This window comes from Aotus nancymaae, unplaced genomic scaffold, assembly GCF_030222135.1.
Source record: "Aotus nancymaae isolate 86718 unplaced genomic scaffold, 86718_ANA_hifiasm-v0.15.2.pri h1tg000028l, whole genome shotgun sequence".
NCBI lineage: Eukaryota > Metazoa > Chordata > Mammalia > Primates > Aotidae > Aotus > Aotus nancymaae.
In genome coordinates, this window is record NW_026988441.1 from 34,377,334 (window position 1) to 34,399,483 (window position 22,150).

General features: G+C 51.5%; 1 protein-coding gene across 3 annotated transcripts; it reads left to right on the forward strand.

Annotated features, from left to right (window-relative positions):
• Positions 1-8,889: 8,889 nt before the first annotated feature.
• On the forward strand, positions 8,890-20,749 carry KEAP1 (kelch like ECH associated protein 1). 3 transcript variants are annotated; one of them, XM_012435972.2, is made up of 6 exons: positions 8,890-8,974; positions 11,736-12,421; positions 15,375-16,060; positions 17,856-18,061; positions 18,340-18,516; positions 20,068-20,749. In XM_012435972.2, exons 2-6 carry the CDS (start codon positions 11,783-11,785, stop codon positions 20,232-20,234), a joined length of 1,875 nt encoding a protein of 624 aa, XP_012291395.2. In that variant the 5' UTR covers positions 8,890-8,974; positions 11,736-11,782; the 3' UTR covers positions 20,235-20,749. The 3 variants fall into 3 exon arrangements, with proteins under 3 accessions (XP_012291395.2, XP_012291394.2, XP_012291396.2); XM_012435971.2 differs by lacking the exon at positions 8,890-8,974 and adding an exon at positions 9,308-9,382; XM_012435973.3 differs by lacking the exon at positions 8,890-8,974 and adding an exon at positions 9,666-11,156.
• The last annotated feature ends 1,401 nt before the right edge of the window (positions 20,750-22,150 follow it).

A 22,150-nucleotide genomic window follows, 5' to 3' on the forward strand; every position in this document is an offset into this window, starting at 1 on the left:
ATAACATTAGCCGGGCATGGTGGCGTGCCACTTGTAATTCCAGCTACTTGGGAGGCTTAGGCAGGAGAATCACTTAAACCTGGGAGGCAGAGATTGCAGTGAGCCGAGATTGCACTAGGCCTCCAGCCTGGGCAAAAAAACTCTTTTTGCCCAGGCTGGAGACCTACTGCATCTCAAAAAAAAAAGCACCCAGTTTCCCTTCCCTGTGGCGATCATAGTGGGATTCCTGGGGGCCTTCCAGAGCTAGTCTGTGGATTCACCTTGCCAAAATGAAATGTAAATATGCCTCCTGTCTTTTTGCACAAATTGATCGCTGTTCTGCATGTTATTTTGTTGACTTAATAATATATCTTGATTGGACATGTCGGCTCATGCCTGTAATCCCAGCATTTTTGGGGGCCGAGGCAAGGAGGATCGTTTAAGCCCAGCACTTGGAGACCAGCCTGAACAACATAGGGAGACCCAGTCCCTAGAAACGATTTAAAAATCATCCAGGCGGCTGGGCGAGGTGGCTCATGCCTATAATCCCAGCACTTTGGGAGGCCGAGGCTGGAGGACGACTTGAGGCCAGGAGTTAGAGACCAGCCTGGCGAACACTGTGAAATTCTGTCTCCACTAAAAATGCAAAAAATAGGCAGGGCCTGGTGGCTTACACCTGTAATCCCAACACTCTGGGAGGCTGAGGCCGGTGGATCACTTGAGGTCAGGAGTTCGAGACTAGCCTGACCAACATGGTGAAACCCTGCCTCTACTAAAAAACTACAAAATTAGCCAGGCGTGGTGGCGCATGCCTGTAATCCCAGCTACATGGGAGACTGAGGCAGGAGAATTGCTTAAACCCAAGAGGTGGAGGTTGTGGTGAGCCAAGATCACGCCATTGCACTCTAGCCTGGGCAACAAGAGCAAAACTCAATCTAAAAAAAAAAAAAATGCAAAAAATATTTAGGCATTGTGGCGGGTGCCTGTGGTCCCAGCTACTCATGAGGCTGAGGCATGATAACTGCATGAATCCAGGAGGCAGAGGTTGCAGTGAGCCGAGATCATTTCACTGCACTGCAGTCTGGGTAACAGATCGAGACTCTGTCTCAAAAAAAAAAAAAAAAAAAAATCACCCAGGTGTGGTGGCACATGCCTAGGGTCCCCGCTACTGGGGAGGCTGGAGTGGGAAGATCACCTGAGCCTGGGAGGTAGAGGTTGCAGTGAGCTATGATTGCACAACTGCACTCCAGCCTGGGTGACACAGCAAAACCTGTCTCAAAAAATATTATATCTTGGAAAATATAGTACACCCACACATTTTCTTGTTTGTTTGAGACAGGATCTTCCTGTGTTGCCCAGGTTGGAGTGCAGTGGTACAATTATGGCCCACTTCAGCCTCCACCTCCTGGGGTCAAGCAATACTCCTCCTGCCTCAGCCTCCCCAGTAGCTGGGACCACAGGTCCCACACCACACCCGGCTCACAACCACAGAGCTCACCGCCACGACACAGCTCACAAACACACCCGGCTAATTAAACAATTTTTTTGTGGAGACAAGGTATCCCTTCGTTGCTGAGGCTGGTCTCAAACTCCTGAATTCAAGTGATCCACCTGCCTCAGCCTCCCAAGTGCTGAGATTACAGACATAAGCCACAGCGCCCAGCAATACCCACACATTGTGCTCTTGGTTGGCTTGGGCTGCATAACAAATACATGGGGTGGCTTCAGTCCCAGTAATTACTTTTGCCTAGTTCTGGAGAGTAGGAAGTCCAACATCAGAATACCAGCATGGGGCCGGGCACAGTGGCTCACGCCTGTAATCCCAGCACTTTGGGAGGCTCAGATGGGCAAATCACCTGAGGTCAGGAGTTTGAGACCAGCCTGGCCAACATGGGGAAACCCCATCTCTACCAAAAAAAAAAAAAAAAAAAATTAGCCAGGCGTGGTGGCAGGCACCTGTAATCCCCAGCTACTGGGGAGGCTGAGGCAGGAGAATTGCTCGAACCTGGGAGGCGGAGATTGCTGTGAGCTGAGATTGCGCCACTGCACTCCAGCCTGAGCCTGGGTAGCAGAGCAAGACTCCGTCTCAAAAAAAAAAAGAATGTGAGCATGGTTGGGTTCTAGTGAGGGCTCTCTTCTGAGCTTGCAGACAGCTGCCTTCTCACTGTGTTCCCACATGTTGGGGAAAGAAAGAGAGAGCAGGCTGGTTGAGGTGGCTCATGCCTGTAATTCCAACACTTTGGGAGGCTGAGGCATGTGGATCCACTGAGGTCAGGAGTTCAAGACCCACTTGGCCAACATGGTGAAACCCCGTCTCTACTACAAATACAAAAAAACAGCCAATCCCGTCATGAGGGCCCCATCTTCATGACCTCATCTAGACCTAATCACCTTCCAAAGGCCCATCTCCCAATAGCATTCCTTGAGAGTTAAGGCTGCAACAAGTGAAAACGGGGTGGGGTGAACAATTCAGTCCATAGCACTTGTTCTTTTTTTACATTTAAAAAATGGGCCGGGCGCGGTGGCTCACGCCTGTAATCCCAGAACTTTGGGAGGCCGAGGCAGGTGGATCACAAGGTCAAGAGATCGAGACCATCCTGGTCAACATGGTGAAACCCCGTCTCTACTAATCCAAAAAATTAGCTGGGCATGGTGGCGCGTGCCTGTAATCGCAGCTACTCAGGAGGCTGAGGCAGGAGAATTGCCTGAACCCAGGAGGCGGAGGTTGCGGTGAGCCGAGATCGCGCCACTGTACTCCAGCCTGGGTAACAAGAGCGAAACTCCGTCTCAAAAATAAATAAATAAATAAATAAATAATAAATAATAAAAAATGGAGGCCTGGAGGCAGGGTGCGGTGGCTCTGGCCTGTAATCGTCGCACTATGGGAGGCCAAGGCAGGCGGATCACAAGGTCAGGAGATGGAGACCATCCTGGCTAACACAGTGAAACCCCATCTCTACCAGAAATACAAGAAATTAGCCAGGCATGGTGACACGCGCCTGTAGTCCCAGCTACTTGGGAGGCTGAGGCAGAAGAGTAACTTGAATCTGGGAGGCGGAGGTTGCAGTGAGCCAAGATCACGCCACTGCACTCCAGCCTGGGCCACAGAGCGAGACTCTATCTCAAAAAAAAAAAAAAAAAAATGGAGGCCTGGGCCAGGCATGGTGGCTCACTCCTATAATCTCAGCACTTTGGGAGGCCAAGGCAGGTGGATCACCTGAGGTCAGGAAACCGAGACCAGCCTAACAATCATGGTGAAACCCTGTCTCTACTAAAAATACAAAAAAACAGCTAGGTGTGGTGGTAGGCACTTGTAATCTCAGCTACTCGGGTGGCTGACGCAGGAGAATTGTTTGAACCTGGGAGGTGGAGGTTGCAGTGAGCTGAGATTGTGCCATTGCACTCCAGCCTGGGGAACATGAGTGAAACTCCGTCTCAAAAAAAAAAGGAGACCTGGCCAGGTACAGTCATTCGTGCCTGTAATCCCAGCACTTTGCAAGGCTGAAGCAGGAGGATCAATTGAGCCCAGGAGTTTGAGATCAACCCAGGAAACACAGTGAGACAAAAAAAAGAAAAAGCTCAGCTGGGTGTGGTGGCACACACTTGTGGTCCCAGCTACTCAGGAGGCTGAGGCAGGAGAATTGCTTGAACCTGGGAGCCAAGATTGCGCCACTGCACTCCAGCTTGGGTGGCAGAACGAGACTTCATCTCAAAAACAAAAAAAAGTCAGCTAGGTGCGGTAGTGAGTGACTGTAGGCCTAGCTACTTGGGAGGCAGAGGCAGGAGGATCACTTGAGCTCAGGAGGTCAAGGCTGTAGTGAGCTATCATTGTGCCACCGCACTCCAGCCTGGGTGACAGAGCAAGACCCTGTCTCAAAAAAAGAAAAATAAATAAATAAAATGAAAAAAGAAAAAGAAAAGAAAAAAATAGAAGATCTAGGTACATATCCATACAGTAAATGTGTTTCTCCTTTTAACTGGCTGCATAGTATTTCTCAGCAAGGATGTGCCACCACTGATTAAGCCAGGGCTCTACAGAGGGACTTGTGAATGGGATCCAGTCCTTTTGCCATGATATGCACTACAATGCAATAAATGTGTGTGCACATGCTTCCTTCCTCCTGTATGTGTGCGAGTGCACCTTGGGTAAATCTCTACAAGCACCTGGCTCACCGCACCTGTAGGTTTGATTGTGAGAGATGAAGAGGTTGTCTTCCACCACGTGCCAGGAGGGTGCTGGTTACAACCTCAGGCACTCAGCTTATTCATGGGCTATCTAGGGCGCCCCATCGGGAGCTGTCTGGAACTGCAGCTACCCGCAACAAGGATCTGGGGTAGCCGGGGAAAGGCCACACCGTAGCCCTACACGTGATTCCTTCCAGACCCTAAGCCAGAACGTTGAATCTTTCAAATTCACCGCGGAGGCTCCAGGGGCCTAGCCTTTCCATTTATTATTCACTTACTTTAAATTTAGCAGGCCTCTGGCTGGAAGCAGTAGCTCGTGCCTGTAATCGCAGACCTTCAGAGGGCGAGGTTGGCCAATCCCTTGAACTCACGAGTTCGAGGCCAACCTGGGCAACATGGCACATGGCGAAACCCCGTCTATCTTTTTTTTTTTTCCTTTTGAGGTGGAGTCTTGCTCTGTCGCCCAGCTCACCACCACACCTGGCTAATTTTTTGTATTTAGTTAAGACAGTGTTTCACCGTTTTGGTCAGGCTGGTCTCGAACTCCTAACCTCAAGTGATCCACCCGTCTTGGCCTCTCAAAATGTTAGGATTACAGGTGTGAGCCACCGCACCCGGCCTCTCTATCTTTTTAAAGTATTAACAACTTAGATGAATTATTTAAAATAAACGTACATACATTTATTTAAAGGGTAACGTCACATCATAAACGGTGTACATGACAAATCAGTATCCCTAGCCATGAAAAATAGCAATCGTGGGTGCCTCACACATGCAATCTCAGCACATTGGAAGGCCGAGGCAGGCGGATCATCTGAGGTCTCGAGTTTGAGACCAGCCTGACCAACGTGGTGAAACCCTGTCTCTACTGAAAATACAAAATTAGCCGGGCATGGTGCCACATGCCTGTAATCTCAACTACTCGGGAGGCCGGGGCAGGAGAATCGCTTGAACCCGGGAAGTGGAGGTTGTAGTGAGCCGAGATGGTGCCATTGCACTCCAGCCTGGGCAACAAGAGCAAAACTCTATCTGAAACTAGCGTTCGCATTTAGTCTTAGTGATAATCTGGCAGACAGATGTCATTATATTATTGCTTTTACAGAGAGGAAACTGAACCATAGAGAGTTAAGGAAACGCCCCCCCCCCCCCGGCAGAGTCGGTAATAGGAAGATCCAGGGTTTGAACCCCCCAAAAGCAGGTGCCACATGCCTCTTGATAGGAGGTAAATCGAATATAAAGACAAGGCAGGCCGGGCACAGTGGCTCACACCTGTAATCCCAACACTTTGGGAGGCTGAGGCGGGCAAATCACGAAGTCAGGAGTTCGAGACCAGCCTGACCAACATGGTGAAACCCAGTCTCCACTAAAAATACAAAAAATTAGCTGGGCGTGGTGGCGGGCGCCTGTAATCCCAGCCACTCAGGAGGCTGAGGCAGGAGAATCTCTTGAACCCGGGAGGCGGAGTTAGCAGTGAGCTGAGATCACCCCACTGTACTCCAGCCTGAGGAACAGTGCAAGACTCTTGTCTTAATTAAAAAACAAAACAAAACACAAAACCAAGGAAAACCTGGGGCCTCACACCTTTATTCCCAGAATTTTGGGAGGCTGAGGAGAGGGGAATCTCTTAAGCCCAGGTGTTCAACACCAGCCTGGGCAACATCACGAGACCCCTGTCTCTACAGAAAAAAAAACAAAAACAGGAGAGAGATCCAAGATGGCTGATCACTAGCAGCTCGGGATTGTAGCTCCCAGAGAAAACGCACAGAATGAGAGGACGCCACACTTTCAGACGAATTTTTGTTACCCACGGACCGGAAGATTCCCAGCGGAGGAGCCCCACGGGTCGCCAGGGCGACTCTTGTGGCCAGCGTCGCGGTTTTGCCGGCACCCTGGTGCGGCAGTTCTTGGTGCAGAGTAAACGGGACTGACCGATGTTTGGAGCTCCGGGAAGGCAGAGTCGCCCATTTACCTGATTGAAGAAGGGACTCAAGAGGGAGGCCAGACTGGAGATTCCCGGGCAGAAAAGCACCACGAATCTTGATGCCGCTGTTTTGGCCGGGCGCAGTGGGTTGCTCAGATTTCAGCGCTGGGAATCAACAAGTTGGACGTCCACTTAGAGACCTAATTTGAAAGTAGGCAATTACAAAGACGACAGGTGGATGAACTCACAATGAAGGGAAGAAACCAGCGTAAAAAGGCTGAGAATACCCAAGATCAGAATGCCTCTCTTTCCACAGGTGATCACAGTTCCTCATCAACAAGAGAACAAGGCCTGATGGAGAACGAGTGCGTTCCATTAGCAGATTTAGGCTTCAGAAAGTGGATAAGGAACTTTAGTGAGCTAAAAGAACATGTTCTAGCCCAATGTAAAGAAACTAAGAACGTTGAAAAAAGGTTTGACGAAATCCTAACGAGAATAGACAATTTAGAGAGGAATATAAGTGAATTAATGGAACTGAAGAATACAATACGAGAACTCCATGAAGTACGCACAGGTTTTAACAGTCGAATTGATCAAGCAGAAGAAAGGATATCAGAGGTCGAAGACCAACTTAATGAAATGAAATGAAATGAGAAGACAAGATTAGAGAAGAAAGAGTAAAAAGGAATGAGCAAGATCTCAAAGAAATATGGGACTATGTGAAAAGATGTAATTTACGATTGATAGGTGTACCTGAATGTCATGAAGAGAATGAATCCAAGTTGGAAAATATTATTCAGAATATTATTCAGGAAAACTTTCCTAATCTAGTAAGGCAGGACAATACTCAACTCCAGCTAATCCAGAGAACACGACAAAGATATTTCTGAAGTAGAGCAACTCCAAGACACATAATCACTAGATTCACTAGGGTTGAAATAAAGGAGAAAATTCTAAGGGCAGCTAAAGAGAAAGGTCACGTTACCCATAAAGGGAAGCCTATCAGACTCACAGCAGACCTCTCACCAGAAACCCTACAAACTAGAAGAGAGTGGGGGTCAATATTCAATATCCTCAAAGAAAAGAATTTTCAACCCAGAATCTCATATCCCGCCAAACTAAGCTTTATAAGTGAAGGAAAAAAATTTTTGAACAAGCAGGCACTCAGCGATTTCATCACCACCAGGCCTGCTTTACAAGAGCTTCTGAAAGAAGTACTACAAACAGAAAGGAACAACCAGTATCAGTCATCCCAAAAACTTACCAAAACGTAAAGAGTATCTCCATAATGAAGAATCTACATCAACTAATGGGCAAAATAGCCAGCTAGCATTAAATGACAATATTGAACTCACAAATATTAATTCTAAATTTAAATGGATTAAATGCCCCAATCAAAGACACAGACAGGTAAATTGAATAAAAAGTCAAAAGCCATCGGTACGCTGTATCCAGATCTATTTTACAAGCAACGACATACAAAGACTCAAAACAAAGGGATGGTGGAAGACTCACCAATTAAAAGGAGAGCAAAAAGAAAAAAAAAAACCAAACAGGAGTTGTAACTTTCGTCACTCACAAAATAGACTTTAAGAGTAACAAAGACTAAAAGAAACAAAGGACATTTCAATACAGGAGCACCCAGATACATAAGACAAGTTCTTAATGACTTATAAAGAGACCTGGACTCCCGCACAATAATAGTGGGAGACTCTGACACCACATTGTTAATATTCAACGGATCAACGACATAGAAAATTAATAGGGACATATATGATTTGAACTTAGACCTGGAATAAGTAAACTTAGTGAATATTTGTAGAATTCTCCACTCCAGGTCCACAGAACATACATTTTTCTCAGTATCACATTACACCTATTTTGAAAGTGACCACATAATTGGAAAATTGGAAGTAAATCACTCTTCAGCATTTGCATAGCATTTCACAGACTTAATGAAATACTGGTTGGCTGTTTGTTATTTTCTTCCCTTATTGTTTCCTGTCGCCGTTGTTAAGCACAATTATCGGCATAAAAGAAGTTTTTAATACCTATTTTTAGATTGCATTCCAGCCCGGGCAATAGAGCAAGAATCCTGTTCTCTCTCCCCCTTTTTCTTTCTCTCATTAAAAAAAAAAATTAAAAAAACAAACAAACAAACAAAAAAAACTAGCCGGGCGTGGTGGCGAGTGTCTGTGGTCCCAGCTACTCAGGAGGCTGAGGTGGGAGGATCGATTGGGGCCAGGAGCTCCAGGCTGTATCGAGCCGTGATTGCGCCACTGCACTCCAGCCTGGGCGTGCAGACCAGAGCGAGACCTTGTTTCTAAAGGGGAAAAAAAGAAAAAAACCCAAGGAGGTAGACAATTTTCCCTAGATCCTGCGGCCGCCGGACCACGAGGCCTGCGCTGTGCGGTGTTAAAGGGAGAATAGCAGGTGGTGGCGCGCAGCCCCGCGAGTAAACGCCCGGCGACGAAACCGGGAGATGGAAGGAACAGAGAGAGAGAGAGGGGCCTGGCTGTGCGCCCCCGCCCATTGCCCCTCGCCGACGGGCGCCAGGCACCTGCGGGAAGGGCGGGGGAATCGCCGTTCCTTCCCCGCCGCGCCCTCTCCGCCTTCTCCCCGCCTCCTTTTCGGGAGTCCGGAGGCCGCTCCCCAATCGACGACAGAGACCCCGCAGGCCACGCAACCCTGGAGCCGAGGCCCCCCGACGGCAGAGGCGTCCGCGGGTCCCCTACGGCCAAGTTTAGGCAGGAATCGCTCGGACCGGGCCGCGGCCCCCGGGCTTCCCGGAAGCGCAGTGCGCGGGTGGCACCACAGTGCCTGGAACTGTTGCACGCCCCGGGCGTCCCCACCCCAGGGACCCCCTACGGAGGCGACCCGAGGGCTCAGGTGAGCGTTCGGGCAGCAGTGGCGAGGAGGGGCGTCTACCCCATCCCCGGTGCGGGCCGGGGCACGCAGGCCTGGAACTCGGGGTTCAGACTCCCGGCGACTCGGACCACGCGGCTCAGCGCGCCCAGCGCCGCGTTCCCCCACCCCGCCGCCACGCCAAGCGCCGTGGTGGCCGCGCTGGGGCCGCGCAGCTCGGCGACAGCAGGCGTGGGCGGGGGGTGGGGAGCGGCCCCTCCGCGGTCCCTACCGCCCGAGGCCAGGGCCCGGGGACTTTTATTGTGACAGGGCGGGCGCCCGGCTCTGCTTAGTCATGGTGACCTGCGCGCGTTCCGCGCCTCCCCCACGCGCAGCGATGGAGGCGCCGGGGCTTGGGCGGCGGAGGCGGAGCCGGAGCGCGGCCATGGCGGGGTGAGTGAGGCGGGCTGTGCCCGGGCTGCGGGCGTCGCGGGCCGCGAGCGCCCCTGCGGTCAAACCCGGGGACCTGGAAACTGGGCGCCACGGCCCGGGGCGCTTTTGAGTTCCCGGCCCGGACTCGGAGGGCCAGGAGAGCGCGGCCTGGGTCCGATCTTTTTGTTGGACGGCGCGAGTGTCGGGGTGGCCGAGCGAGAGAACCCAGGAGGCGCGGCGCAGACGGAGGCTCGGGGGCTCCGGGGCGTGGGGCGGGGGGCGGGGACTTGACCTGCGTTCTGGGGTTGGCAGCCGAGCGGCCGCGGCGGGGTCACTTCCTCGCTTCTCTGGGCCTGCTGGCGGCTCAGGAGGGGCATGCGCAGTCGCCCACTTGTCGCTTTGTAGGGTGGGGGAAGTGTCTGGTGCCCAAGGGGCATCGTTGACCGATTGGCCAAAGACCAACAGGCAAGCGCAGGGCCTTGGCACCGGAGTGGGGCCGAGTGGCACCCAGGGAGTGTGGAGGAGGGCGCTCTGGCAGGCCCGATGGCGCGGGCAGTTAGCCAGCCACCGGTTTACTGACCCCTTCGCAGTGCCAGGCCCCAGGCGTGAGGCACAAGAGAGGGTTGGCCCGACGCCGACCTACATAGGGCTCCGTGCCATTTGAGGCGCTGGGGTTGGGGACGAGAGACAGTCGATCAACAAACAAGCAAAGGAGGTCATTTCAGTTCCTGACAAGCCCAGTGATGGCAATTTAACAGGCAAGAGGAGACTTTGAATTGAGCCCCAGAAAGAGGGGAGCGAGAACTTGCAGATCCGCTTGAGGGGCCACTTGGAGATCCCCCATACCTTTCAAAACATAACTCACGTCTGGGCACAGCGGCCTGTGCCTGTAATCCCAGCACTTTGGGAGGCCGAGGAGGGGGATCACTTGAGGCCAGGAGTTCGAGACCAGCCTGCCCAACATGGTGAAACCCCGTCTCTACTAAAAATACAAAAAAATTAGCCCATCCTGGTGGCCGGTGCCTGTAATCCCAGCTACTCAGGAGGCCGAGGTATGAGAATAGTTTGAACCTGGGAGGCAGAGGTTGCAGTAAGCCAGGATCATGCCACTGCACTCCAGCCTGTGCAACAGAGCAAGACTCTGTCTTGAACAAAGCAAAACACAAAACACATAACTCATCTCCTGGTCCGCCAGGCTCCAGGGGTTTGCATGAAACCCTTCCTTAAGTCCTTAGCTCTCACTGCACTCCTTCCCAATTCTCCAGATTGGCGGTCTCAGCCTCTGAGCCACTGCACTTGCTGTTCCCTCTGCCTGGAAGACTGCTCCCTGGCCTCCCACTTTATAATTTTCATCCTTGTCTCAGCTCCAACCTCAGCTTCTCGAAGAGGCTTGCTCTGCTTGATTTTAAAAAAAACTGCACCCGAGGCCAGACCTGTAGTCCTAGCACTTTGGGAGGCCGAGGCAGGTGGATCACTTGAGGTCAGGAGTTCAAGACCAGCCTGGCCAACATGGTGAAACTCTGTCTCTACTAAAAATACAACAATTAGCCAGGCATGGTGGCGTACTCTTGTAATCCAAGCTACTTGGGAGGCTGAGGCAGGAGGATTGCTTCAATCCAGGAGGCAGAGATTGCGGTGAACCAAGATCATGTCATTGCACTCCAGCCTGGGTGACAGAGTGAGACTCTGTCTCAAAAAAAAAAAAAAGAAAAGAAAAAAACTGCACCCGATTCTCAGCTCGTTGTGGTGGCTAGTGCCTGTAATCGCAGCTACTCCAGCTACTCAGGAGACTGAGGTATGAGAATAGCTTGAATAGCTTGTCACAATTCCATTGTAATTTTCTTTATGAAGCTAGATTTTGCTTAATTTACGATTGTTCCTCCCGGCAGTTGTCAGCTCCAGGAGGGTAGGATTTTTGTGTGTTTTGCTCACGGCTGTGTCTTCAGCACCTAGATCAGTGCCTGGCATACAGTAAATGCCCAATAAATGGTGAGGCAAATGAAGGAATGAGCTTGACATGCTCTAGAAAGGGAAAGGCCACCAGATCACTGAAACAGAATGAGCAAAGGGAAGAGGTGGCAGGGGCCAATTACATAAGGTCTTTGCAGGCTGTTGAGGAGTTCTATTTTACTAGGTACTGTGGGAGATGTTGGAGGATCCAGAGCAGGGGAGAGACATGATCTCACCTGTGTTTTAAGATGAGCTCTTGGGCTGGTCCGGTCAGGGGGAAGTTTGCAAGTTTGCAAATGGACTCTGCTTCACCTACTTTGCAGGAAAACTGACCTAGGTATTGCTTTCTCTTACAAAAAGAGGCCCAGCAGGTGCTGGCCCAGCCCCAACCCCTGCCCCCTGCCCTGTGCTCTCTCCCGTCCAGGCCCCTGAGTGCCAGAGGTGGTGGTGTTGCTTATCTGCTGGAACCCCATGCAGCCAGAACCCAGGCCTAGCGGGGCTGGGGCCTGCAGCAGATTCCTGCCCCTGCGGTCGCAGTGCCCCGAGGCGGGAGGGGACGCAGTGATGTACGCCTCCACGGAGTGCAAGGCGGAGGTGACGCCCTCCCAGCATGGCAACCGCACCTTCAGCTACACCCTGGAGGATCATACCAAGCAGGCCTTCGGCATCATGAACGAGCTGCGGCTCAGCCAGCAGCTGTGCGACGTCACCCTGCAGGTCAAGTACCAGGACGCGCCAGCCGCTCAGTTCATGGCCCACAAGGTGGTGCTGGCCTCTTCCAGCCCCGTCTTCAAGGCCATGTTCACCAACGGGCTGCGGGAACAGGGCATGGAGGTGGTGTCCATCGAGGGCATCCACCCCAAGGTCATGGAGCGCCTCATCGAATTCGCCTACACGGCCTCCATCTCCATGGGCGAGAAATGTGTCCTCCACGTCATGAATGGTGCTGTCATGTACCAGATCGACAGCGTTGTCCGTGCCTGTAGTGACTTCCTGGTGCAGCAGCTGGACCCCAGCAACGCCATCGGCATTGCCAACTTCGCTGAACAGATTGGCTGTGTGGAGTTGCACCAGCGCGCCCGGGAGTACATCTACATGCATTTCGGGGAGGTGAGCGGGGGGCGGGGCTGGGGGTAGTGTCAGGTGAAGGACCAGGGATGGAGGAATGCTCATCACCATCTCCCCTTGAGATGTGAAAGGTCACTGTCTCCCACTGAGATATGAAGGCAGGAAACTGGAGAAAAAGGAGGTTCTGGGCTGGGCGTGGTGGCTCACGTCCGCAGTCCCCATACTTTGGGAGGCTGAGGTGGGAGGATCGCTTGAGGCCAAGAGTTCAAGACCAGCTTGGGCAACATAATGAGACCCTGTCTGTAAACAAACAAACAAACAAGAAACAACAGGGGCTGGGCACAGTGGCTCACGCCTGTAATCCCAACACTTTGGGAGGCTGAGGCGGGTAGATCACCTGAGGTCAGGAGTTCAAGACCAGCCTGGCCAACATGGCGAAAACCCATCTCTACTGAAAATACAAAAATTAGCTGGGCGTAATGGTGTGCCTGTAGTCCCAGCTGCTTGGGAGGCTGAGGCAGGAGAATCTCTTAAACCTGGGAGGCGGAGGTTGCAGTGAGCCGACATCGAGCCACTACACTCCAGTTTGGGTGACAGAGTGAGACTCAGTCTCAGAGAAAAAAAAATTTAAAAAACAACTGGAGTTCTGAGTTGTCTACACATGTGGGGAGACTCGTGAACAGCTGGGGGAGGTGAGGTCTTCTTGGGTCTCTAGGCTCCCTGGTTTCTCTGGGGTCAAAGGTAGGGCCGGAGTGCAGTGAAAAGCAGCCAAATCTTGGGGCAGCCCAGCCTTTTGGGCAGTCAGCAAATGTTTATTAGGCACCCATGAGAGGCTGCAAGCTGCAAGTCTGAATCTTAGTCATGTTTTCTTTGGTGCACGAAATTTCCTTACACTGTTTTTGGTTTCATTTTCATTTCTCAGTGAAGGAAATTATAGAAATTGAAAAGAGAGGGCGAGGCACTGTGGCTCAGGTCTGTAATCTCAACACTTTGGGAGACTGGGGCAGGTGGATCACCTGAGGTCAGGAGTTTGAGACCAGCCTGACCAATATGGTAAAACACCATTTCTACCAAAAATACAAAAAAGGAAAATTAGCCAGGCATATTGGCATGTGACTGTAGTCCCTGCTACTCGGGAAGCTGAGACAGGAGAATCCCTTGAACCTGGGAGGTGGACGTTGCAGTGAGCCAAGATCGCACCATGGCACCCAAGCCTGGGCGACAGAGTGAGATTCTGTCTCAAAAAAAATAAAAATAAAAATAAACTCAGAAAAAATAAGTAACATATTCTTTATTTATTTTTATTTTTTATTTTTTAAAGATGGGGTTTTCACCATGATGGCCAGGCTGATCTTGAACTCCTGACCTCAGGTGATCCACCCACCTTGGCCTCCCAAAGTGCTAGGATTACAGGTGTGAGCCACCGCGCCTGGCCCTAGAAGTAACATATTCTTAGAGTTCAAAAACCAAGCCAGGTATGGTGACGCACACCTGTAATTCCACCTACTCAGGAGGCTGAGGTAGGAGAATCATTTGAGTTTAAGAGTTCGAGACCAGCCCAGGCAACAAAGTGAGATCCCACATCAAAAAAACAACAAGGCTGGGTGCGGTGGCTCCTGTCTGTAATCCCAGCAGTTTGAGAGGTCAAGGCAGGTGGATCACTTGAGGTCAGGAGTTCAAGACCAGCCTGGCCAACATGGTGAAACCCTATCTCTACCATAAAAATACAAAAATTAGCTGGGTGTTGTAGCACATACCTGTAGTCCCAGTGACTCGGGAGGCTGAGGTGGGAAGATCGTTTGAGCCCAGAAATTTAATGCTGCAGTGAGCTATAATCGTGCCACTGCACTCTAGCCTGAGCAACGAAGCAAAACCCTGTCTTAAAAGCAAAAACAGGTCGGGTGCGGTAGCTCACACACCTGTAATCCCAGAACTGTGGGAGGCTGAGATGGGCGGATCATGTAAGGTCAAGAGTTTGAGACCAGCTTGGCCAACATGGAGAAACCTCATCTGTACTAACAATACAAAAATTCCAGCCTGACCAACATAGTGAAACCCCGTCTCTACTAAAAATAAATACAAGGCCAGGCGCAGTGGCTCACGCCTGTAATCCCAGCACTTTGGGAGGCGAAGGCGGGAGGATCATCTGAAGTTAGGAGTTTGAAACCAGCCTGGCCAACATGGAGAAACTCCATCTCTACTAAAAATACAAAAAAATTAGCCAGGCATGATGGCAGGTGCCTGTAATCCCAGCTACTGGGGAGGCTGAGGCAGGAGAATCACTTAAACCCGGGAGGCAGAGTTTGCAGTGAGCCAAGATCATGCCACTGGACTTCAGTCTGGGTGACAGAGTGAGACTCTGTCTCAAAATAAATAAATAAATACAAAAAAAATTATCTGGGTGTGGTGGCACACTCCTGTAATCCTAGCTACTTGGGAGTCTGAGGCAGGAGAATTGCTTGAACCTGGGAGGCGGAGGTTGCAATGAAGCAAGATTGCACCACTGCACTCCAGCTTGGGCGACAGAGCGAGACTCTGTATCAAAAAAAAAGTAAAAGAAAGAAAGAAAATTAGGCGGGCATGTTGGTGGGTGCCTGTAATCCCAGCTACTCAGGTGGCTGAGGTGGGAGAAAATTTTGAACCTGGGAGGCGGAGATTGCAGTGAGCCGAGATAGTGCCACTGCCCTGCAGCTTGGGTGACAGAGTGAGACTCCGTCTCAAAAAACAAACAAAAACAAAAAACAAATGATACTGCAGGGTACACCATCTATTGAGTCTTTGCCCATTTCCCTGAGTCCTGATGACATGTCTGGCACGTAGTATTAACTCATTTAATGGTCACAATGTATGCGGTTCCTATTATTCAGATCCCCATTTAGCAGACGAGGAAGCTGAGATTCTCAGTGGCAGTGGTGAGCTACTTGTCCCCTGGGTCCTGCTTGGTGAGGGGTGGGGGCGACTTGGGGGTCAGCCTTCCCACTGTCGCCCTCTGCAGGTGGCCAAGCAAGAGGAGTTCTTCAATCTGTCCCACTGCCAACTGGTGACCCTCATCAGCAGGGACGACCTTAACGTGCGCTGCGAGTCCGAAGTCTTCCATGCCTGCATCAACTGGGTCAAGTACGACTGCGAGCAGCGGCGCTTCTATGTCCAGGCGCTGCTGCGGGCCGTGCGCTGCCACTCGCTGACGCCGAACTTCCTGCAGATGCAGCTGCAAAAGTGTGAGATCCTGCAGTCGGACTCCCGCTGCAAGGACTACCTGGTCAAGATCTTTGAGGAGCTCACCCTGCACAAGCCCACGCAGATGATGCCCTGCCGGGCGCCCAAGGTGGGCCGCCTGATCTACACCGCGGGCGGCTACTTCCGACAGTCGCTCAGCTATCTGGAGGCTTACAACCCTAGTGACGGCACCTGGCTCCGGTTGGCGGACCTGCAGGTGCCACGGAGTGGCCTGGCCGGCTGCGTGGTGGGCGGGCTGTTGTATGCTGTGGGCGGCCGGAACAACTCCCCCGACGGCAACACCGACTCCAGCGCCCTGGACTGCTACAACCCCATGACCAATCAGTGGTCGCCCTGCGCTCCCATGAGCGTGCCCCGCAATCGCATCGGGGTGGGGGTCATCGATGGGCACATCTATGCCGTCGGTGGCTCCCACGGCTGCATCCACCACAACAGCGTGGAGAGGTGAGTGGCAGGGCCCGGAGTGGGCTCTGAGGCTCCTGCTCCTGGCAGGTCCCAAGATGCTGAGACCCGGGGATTCTTCCTGAGGCTGAGTGCCTGTCTCCTCTTTTTGTCTGCAGGGAGTGGAGGCCTCAGGATGAAGCTAAGTTCCTGAGAGAGTTCTAGTCAGTGACCTCGGATTCTGTGCCTGGGGCTGGGAAATGCGTAGGGGACTGATTGTCACAAACGCATCTGGTTTCCTTTGTGTAGATCTGGAAAAAGTTCCATCAGTTTGAAATAGTTGAGCCAGGCATCGTGGTTCATACCTGTAATCCAGGACTTTGGGAGGCTGAGGTGGGAGGATTGCTTGAGCCCAGGAGACTAGCCTGGGCAATATAGTGAGACCTTGTCTCTGCCAAAAAAAAAAAAATTTTTTTTTTTTTTTTAAGACAGTGTCTTGCTTTGCTACTCAGGCTGGAGTGTACTGGTGCCATCTTGGGTCACTGCAGCCTCCACCTTCCAGGTTCAAGTGACTCTCCTGCCTCAGTCCGCGCCCCCCCAACCCCCGAGTAGCTGGGACTACAGGTACCTGCCACCATGCCTGGCTAATTTTTGTATTTTTTGTAGAGATGGGGTTTTGCCATGTTGGCCAGGCTGTCCTCAAGGGATTCTCCCACCTCGGCCTCCCAAAGTGCTGGGATTACTGGTATGAGCCACTAGGCCGGACCTAAAGGACTCTGTGAGCATCAACGAGTGATGCTGAATGTGCCATTTCTCCTTTCTGAGATGTTATTTTATCATCTGTGAAGTGGGGGATCTGGCTGAGCCCTTAGGGGGTCCATCAGATATGTTTTTGAACTTGAGGAGTTGATGGCTAGGAGGCTCAGTTTCCTCATGTGGAAAATGGAGCTGCTGATACCAGTCCTTGGAGAATGACTGCAGGCATTGGTGTCTAAGGGTAGGTGGGCACAGTGGCGTGCACCTGTAGTCCCAGCTACTTAGGAGGCTGAGCCAGGAAGATCCCTGGAGCCCAAGAGTTTGAAGCTGCAGGCTGAGTGTGGTGGCTCATGCCTGTAATCCCAGCACTTTGGGAGGCTGAGGCAGGTGGACCACTTGAAGTTAGGAGTTTGAGACCAGCCTGGCCAACATGGCAAAACCCCATTTCTACAAAAAATACAAAAATCAGGCCAGGCGCAGTGGCTCACACTTGTAATCCCAGCACTTTGGGAGGCCAAGGCAGGTGGATCATAAAGTCAGGAGATCAAGACCCGCCTGGCTAACACAGTGAAACCCCATCTCTACTAAAAATATAAAATTAGCTGGGCATTGTGGTGGACACCTCTAATCCCAGCTACTTGGAGGCTGAGGCAGAAGAATCACTTGAACCCGGGAGGTGGAGGTTGCAGTAAGCCAAGATCGTGCTACTGCGCTCCAGCACCTGGGTGATAGAGCTAGTCTCTATCTCATAAAAAAAAAAATTAGCCGGGCAGGTGGTGGGTGCCTGTAATCCCAGCTACTCGGGAGGCTGAGGCTAGAGATTCACTTGAACCCAGGAGGCGGAGGTCACAGTGAGCTGAGATTGCGCTGTTGCACTGCAGCCTGGGTGGCGAGTGAAAACTCCATTTCAAAAAAAAAAAGAAGAGTCTGAAGTTTCATTGAGCTGTGATGGTGCCACTGCACTCCAGCCTGGACAACAGAACAAGACCCTGTCTACTTAAGAGAAACAAAAAGAACGAGCAGGGTATCGGGCCCTTACTTAAGTATTCCACAAAGGTCAGCTATAATGGCCATTGTCATCATTGTTCTCACGCCCTTGCAGGTATGAGCCAGAGCGAGACGAGTGGCACTTGGTGGCCCCAATGCTGACACGAAGGATCGGGGTGGGCGTGGCCGTCCTGAATCGTCTGCTTTATGCCGTCGGGGGATTTGATGGGACAAACCGCCTTAATTCAGCTGAGTGCTACTACCTAGAGAGGAACGAGTGGCGAATGATCACACCCATGAACACCATCCGGAGTGGGGCAGGTGCGTGAGGACTGCAGGGAGGGGTGTCCAGGAACACCACCCCCTCATCATCCTGGGGTGACACTGAGCCAGGCCTGGGACAGACCCCCTGTTGTCACCCTCACCCTGGGGTACCCACAGAAGCACTGGATTCTGATGGAGTCCAAGCTTCTCTCTCCCCGCTTCATTTCTGAGGGTGAGAAGGTAGAGGAGAGAGGAAAAGTCTCCCTCAAGGAGGTGATGGCTGGGGTTCCCGAAGCCAGACCCTAGAATCACCTTCTGTGCACGGTGTCCTTTAGGCGTCTGCGTCCTGCACAACTGTATCTACGCGGCCGGGGGCTATGATGGTCAGGATCAGCTGAACAGTGTGGAGCGGTATGATGTGGAAACAGAGACGTGGACGTTCGTAGCCCCCATGAAGCACCGGCGAAGTGCCCTGGGGATCACTGTGCACCAGGGGAGAATCTACGTCCTTGGTGAGGCCCTGAGGGCAGGGAAGAGTCCTGACTAGCCTCATTTGTGGACAGGTGGCTGCTTTTTCTTTTCTTTTCTTTTTTTTTTTTAGAAACAGTGTCTCATGGCTGGGTACGGTGGCTCACACCTGTAATCCCAGCACTTTGGGAAGCCAAGGCAGGTGGATCACAAGGTCAAAAGATCGAGACCATCCTGGCCAACATGGTGAAACCCCATCTCTAAAAAAAAAAAAAAAAGTAAAAAGTAAAAAGAAAAGAAACAGGGTCTCGCTCTGTTGCCCAGGCTGGAGTGCAGTGGTGTGATCACAGCTCACTGCAGCCTTAACCTCCTGGGCTCCAGCCATCCTCCTGTCTCGGCCTCCCACGTATCGGGGACCACAGGCATGCACCCACCACACCTGGCTAATCTTATTTATTTTGTTTTGTTTTGTTAAGGAGTTTCACTCTGTTACATAGGCTGGAGTGCAGTAGTGCGATCTCAGCTCACTGCAACCTCCACCTCCCGGGTTCAACCAATTCTCCTGTCTCAGCCTCCCGAGTAGCTGGGACTACAGGTGCACGTCACCACACCTGGCTAATTTTGTATTTTTAGTAGAGATGGGGTTTCTCCATGTTGGCCAAGCTAGTCTCAAACTCCTGACCTCAGGTGATCCACCTGCTTCGGCCTCCCAAAATGTTGGGATTACAGACGTGAGCCACTGTGCCCAGCCTTTATTTTATTTAGAATTTTTATCTATTTACTACTTTTGAGAGAAAGTCTCACTCTGTTGCCCACACTGTAGTGCCGTGGTGCAACATTGGCTCATTGCAATCTCCTCCTCCCTGGTTTAAACGATTCTCCTATCTCTACCTCCCAAGTAGCTGGGATTATAGGCATGCGACACCAAGCCCAGCTAATTTTTGTACATTTTGTACATACGAGGTTTCACTATGTTGTCCAGGATAGTCTCGAACTCAGGTGATCTGCCCGCCTCAGCCTCCGAAGTGCTGGGATTGCAGTCATGAGCCACCATGAGTGGCCTATTTTTATTTATTTATTTTGAGACAGGGTCTTACTCTGTCGCCCAGGCTAGAGTACAGTGGCGCAATCTCTGCTCACTGCAACCTCGGCGTCCCAGGCTCAACTGTTCCTCCCCACCTCAGCCTCCCTACTAGCTGGGACTACAGGTGAGCACCACCATGCCTGGCTAAATTTTTGTCTTTTTCTGTAGAGACAGAGCTTCACCATGTTGCCCAGGCTGGTCTTAAACTCCTGGACTCAAGTGATCCACCTGCCTCAGCCTCCCAAAGTGCTGGGATTACAGGCCTGAGCTACCATGCCTGGCCTTTTTTTTTTAGTAAGAGACTAGTGTTTTGCTATGTTGCCCTGGCTGGCCTCGAACTCCTGGTCTCAAGCAATCCTCCCGCCTCAGCCCTGCAAAGTGCTGGGATTATAGGTGTGAGCCACCACGCCCGGCCTGCTTTTGTATTTTGCAGCTGCTTCTCCCTCTTTCTGTCCCCTGCTCTTGGATGTGGCATGACAGGTGGTGACCGTCCCTTCTGTTCTCCCTGTAGGAGGCTATGATGGTCACACGTTCCTGGACAGTGTGGAGTGTTATGACCCAGACACAGACACCTGGAGCGAGGTGACCCGAATGACATCGGGCCGGAGCGGGGTGGGCGTGGCTGTCACCATGGAGCCCTGTCGGAAGCAGATCGACCAGCAGAACTGTACCTGTTGAGGCACTTTTGTTTCTTGGACGAAAACACAATCCAATGGGGAATATCGTTGTTTTTGTACAAAAACCGGGACTAAAAGAAAAGAAGGCACTGCAAATAACCCATCCTCCGGGAAGGGAGGCCGGGACGCCTCAGTGTTAAAATGACATCTCAAAAGAAGTCCAAAGCAGGAACCATGTGCCCCTCAGCAGAACCCCAGGAGTGTCCAAGACAGCCTGGCTGGGAAAGGGGGTGTGGGAAGAGCAGGCTTCCAGGAGAGAGGCCCCCAAACCCTCTGCCCAGCAGTAGGCCTGGGTCCGACCCACTCCAGCAGCCATCACCTTGTGATTTGTTCTTGGATACCTGGGAGCTTGCCAAGGGGGGCCTCAGGGGGAGGCCCCCTCTGGAAATACGGTTCCCAGGGATGGACCTGTACATAGAAGCCACCAAATGGCACTTCCCTGGACAGTTATTTTGTTGATAAGTAACCCTGTAATTTTCCAAGGAAAATAAAGAACAGACTAACTAGTGTCTTTCACCCTGGCTCTCGGCTGAAGGTCTGACACCCGGAGACAGAAAGGGCTCTTCTCCTGAAATACACTTCTCTTTGACTTAGGGCTGGTAATTGAAACCAGTTTGGAATCTTTACCCATCGCATTTTGATATGTAGGGCATCTTTCTCCCCATCAGCAAGCCACACAGTTGTCCTTCAGTTTCAGCTGCCTTGGGAGACAAAGGAGCTAATTCCTTGTGACATCTCCACATCTCCTAGGGCTCCCCAAGGTCAATTTCTTTTTTTTTTGAGACAGAGTTTCACGCTTGTTGCCCAGGCTGGAGTGCAACGGCTCAATCTTGGCTCACTGCAACCTCCGCCTCCTGGGTTCAAGCGATTCTCCTGCCTCAGCCTCCCAAGTAGCTGGGATTACAGGCACCCAACACCATACCCAGCTAATTTTGTATTTTTAGTAGAGACAGGGTTTCTCCATGTTGGTCAGGCTGGTCTCGAACTCCTGACCTCAGGTGATCTGCCCACCTCAGCCTCCCAAAGTGCTGGGATTACAGGCATGAGCCACCATGCTTGGCCATTTTCATATTTTTAGTAGAGACGAGGTTTTGCCATGTTGGCCACGCTGGTCTCAAACTACTGACCTCAGGTGATCTGCCTGACTCAGCTCACAAAGTGCTGTGCCTGGCAGAGACCTTGTTTTTAAAAAAAAAAAAAAAAGTTTAGCCAATTCAATTAAGCAATTTTGGTATCAGCTGTGGTTTTTTTTTTTTTTTTTTTGAGACCGTCTCATCTGTCACTCAGGCTGGAGTGTAGTGGGGTGGTCACGGTTCACTGCAGCCTCAACTTACTGCAATGAGGAAATCCTCCCAGCTCAGCCTCTTGAATAGCTAGGACCACCATGCCCCGCTAATTTATTTTTTTGTAGAGATGAGGTTTTGCCATGTTGTCCAGACTACACTCACTTTCCAACTCCACAAAAACCAACTCCTTTTGAGTCCCTATTCTGCTGGGCTTTGGGGAGATGGTGGTGAACAAACCTGCAGTGATGCCTGCCCTCAGGCGGGGTGACCCATTTATCCAAGTTTGCCTGGGACTTTCCCAGTTTGAGCATAGAAAGGCTGGCAGCCCCCAAACCCATGGGTTCACATAAACCAGGACTTGGCCACACCACAGGTAAGCCAGATGCTGCAGCTGAGAGACTACAAATGTGCCGAGGGACCAGCAGGTGGGGTTCTGGTGAAGTCACATTTTGATTGATTAATTTTGAGACTGAGTTCCCCCCTGTCAGTCAGGCTGGAGTGCAGTAGCTCAATCTCAGCTCACTGCAACCTCTGCCTCCCAGGTTCAAGCAATTCTTGTGCCTCAGACTCCCAGGTAGCTGGGACTCCAGGTGTCTGCAACCGTGCCTGGCTAATCGTAAAATAGCAAATC

Excerpts from the sequence above, each read along its gene's own strand:
- KEAP1 (XM_012435972.2), top strand. The coding sequence starts at position 11,783 with ATGCAGCCAGAACCCAGGCCTAGCGGGGCTGGGGCCTGCAGCAGATTC. Across the intron at positions 12,422-15,374 it reads TCTACATGCATTTCGGGGAG|GTGGCCAAGCAAGAGGAGTT; the intron begins GTGAGCGGGGGG and ends CGCCCTCTGCAG. Across the intron at positions 16,061-17,855 it reads CACCACAACAGCGTGGAGAG|GTATGAGCCAGAGCGAGACG; the intron begins GTGAGTGGCAGG and ends ACGCCCTTGCAG.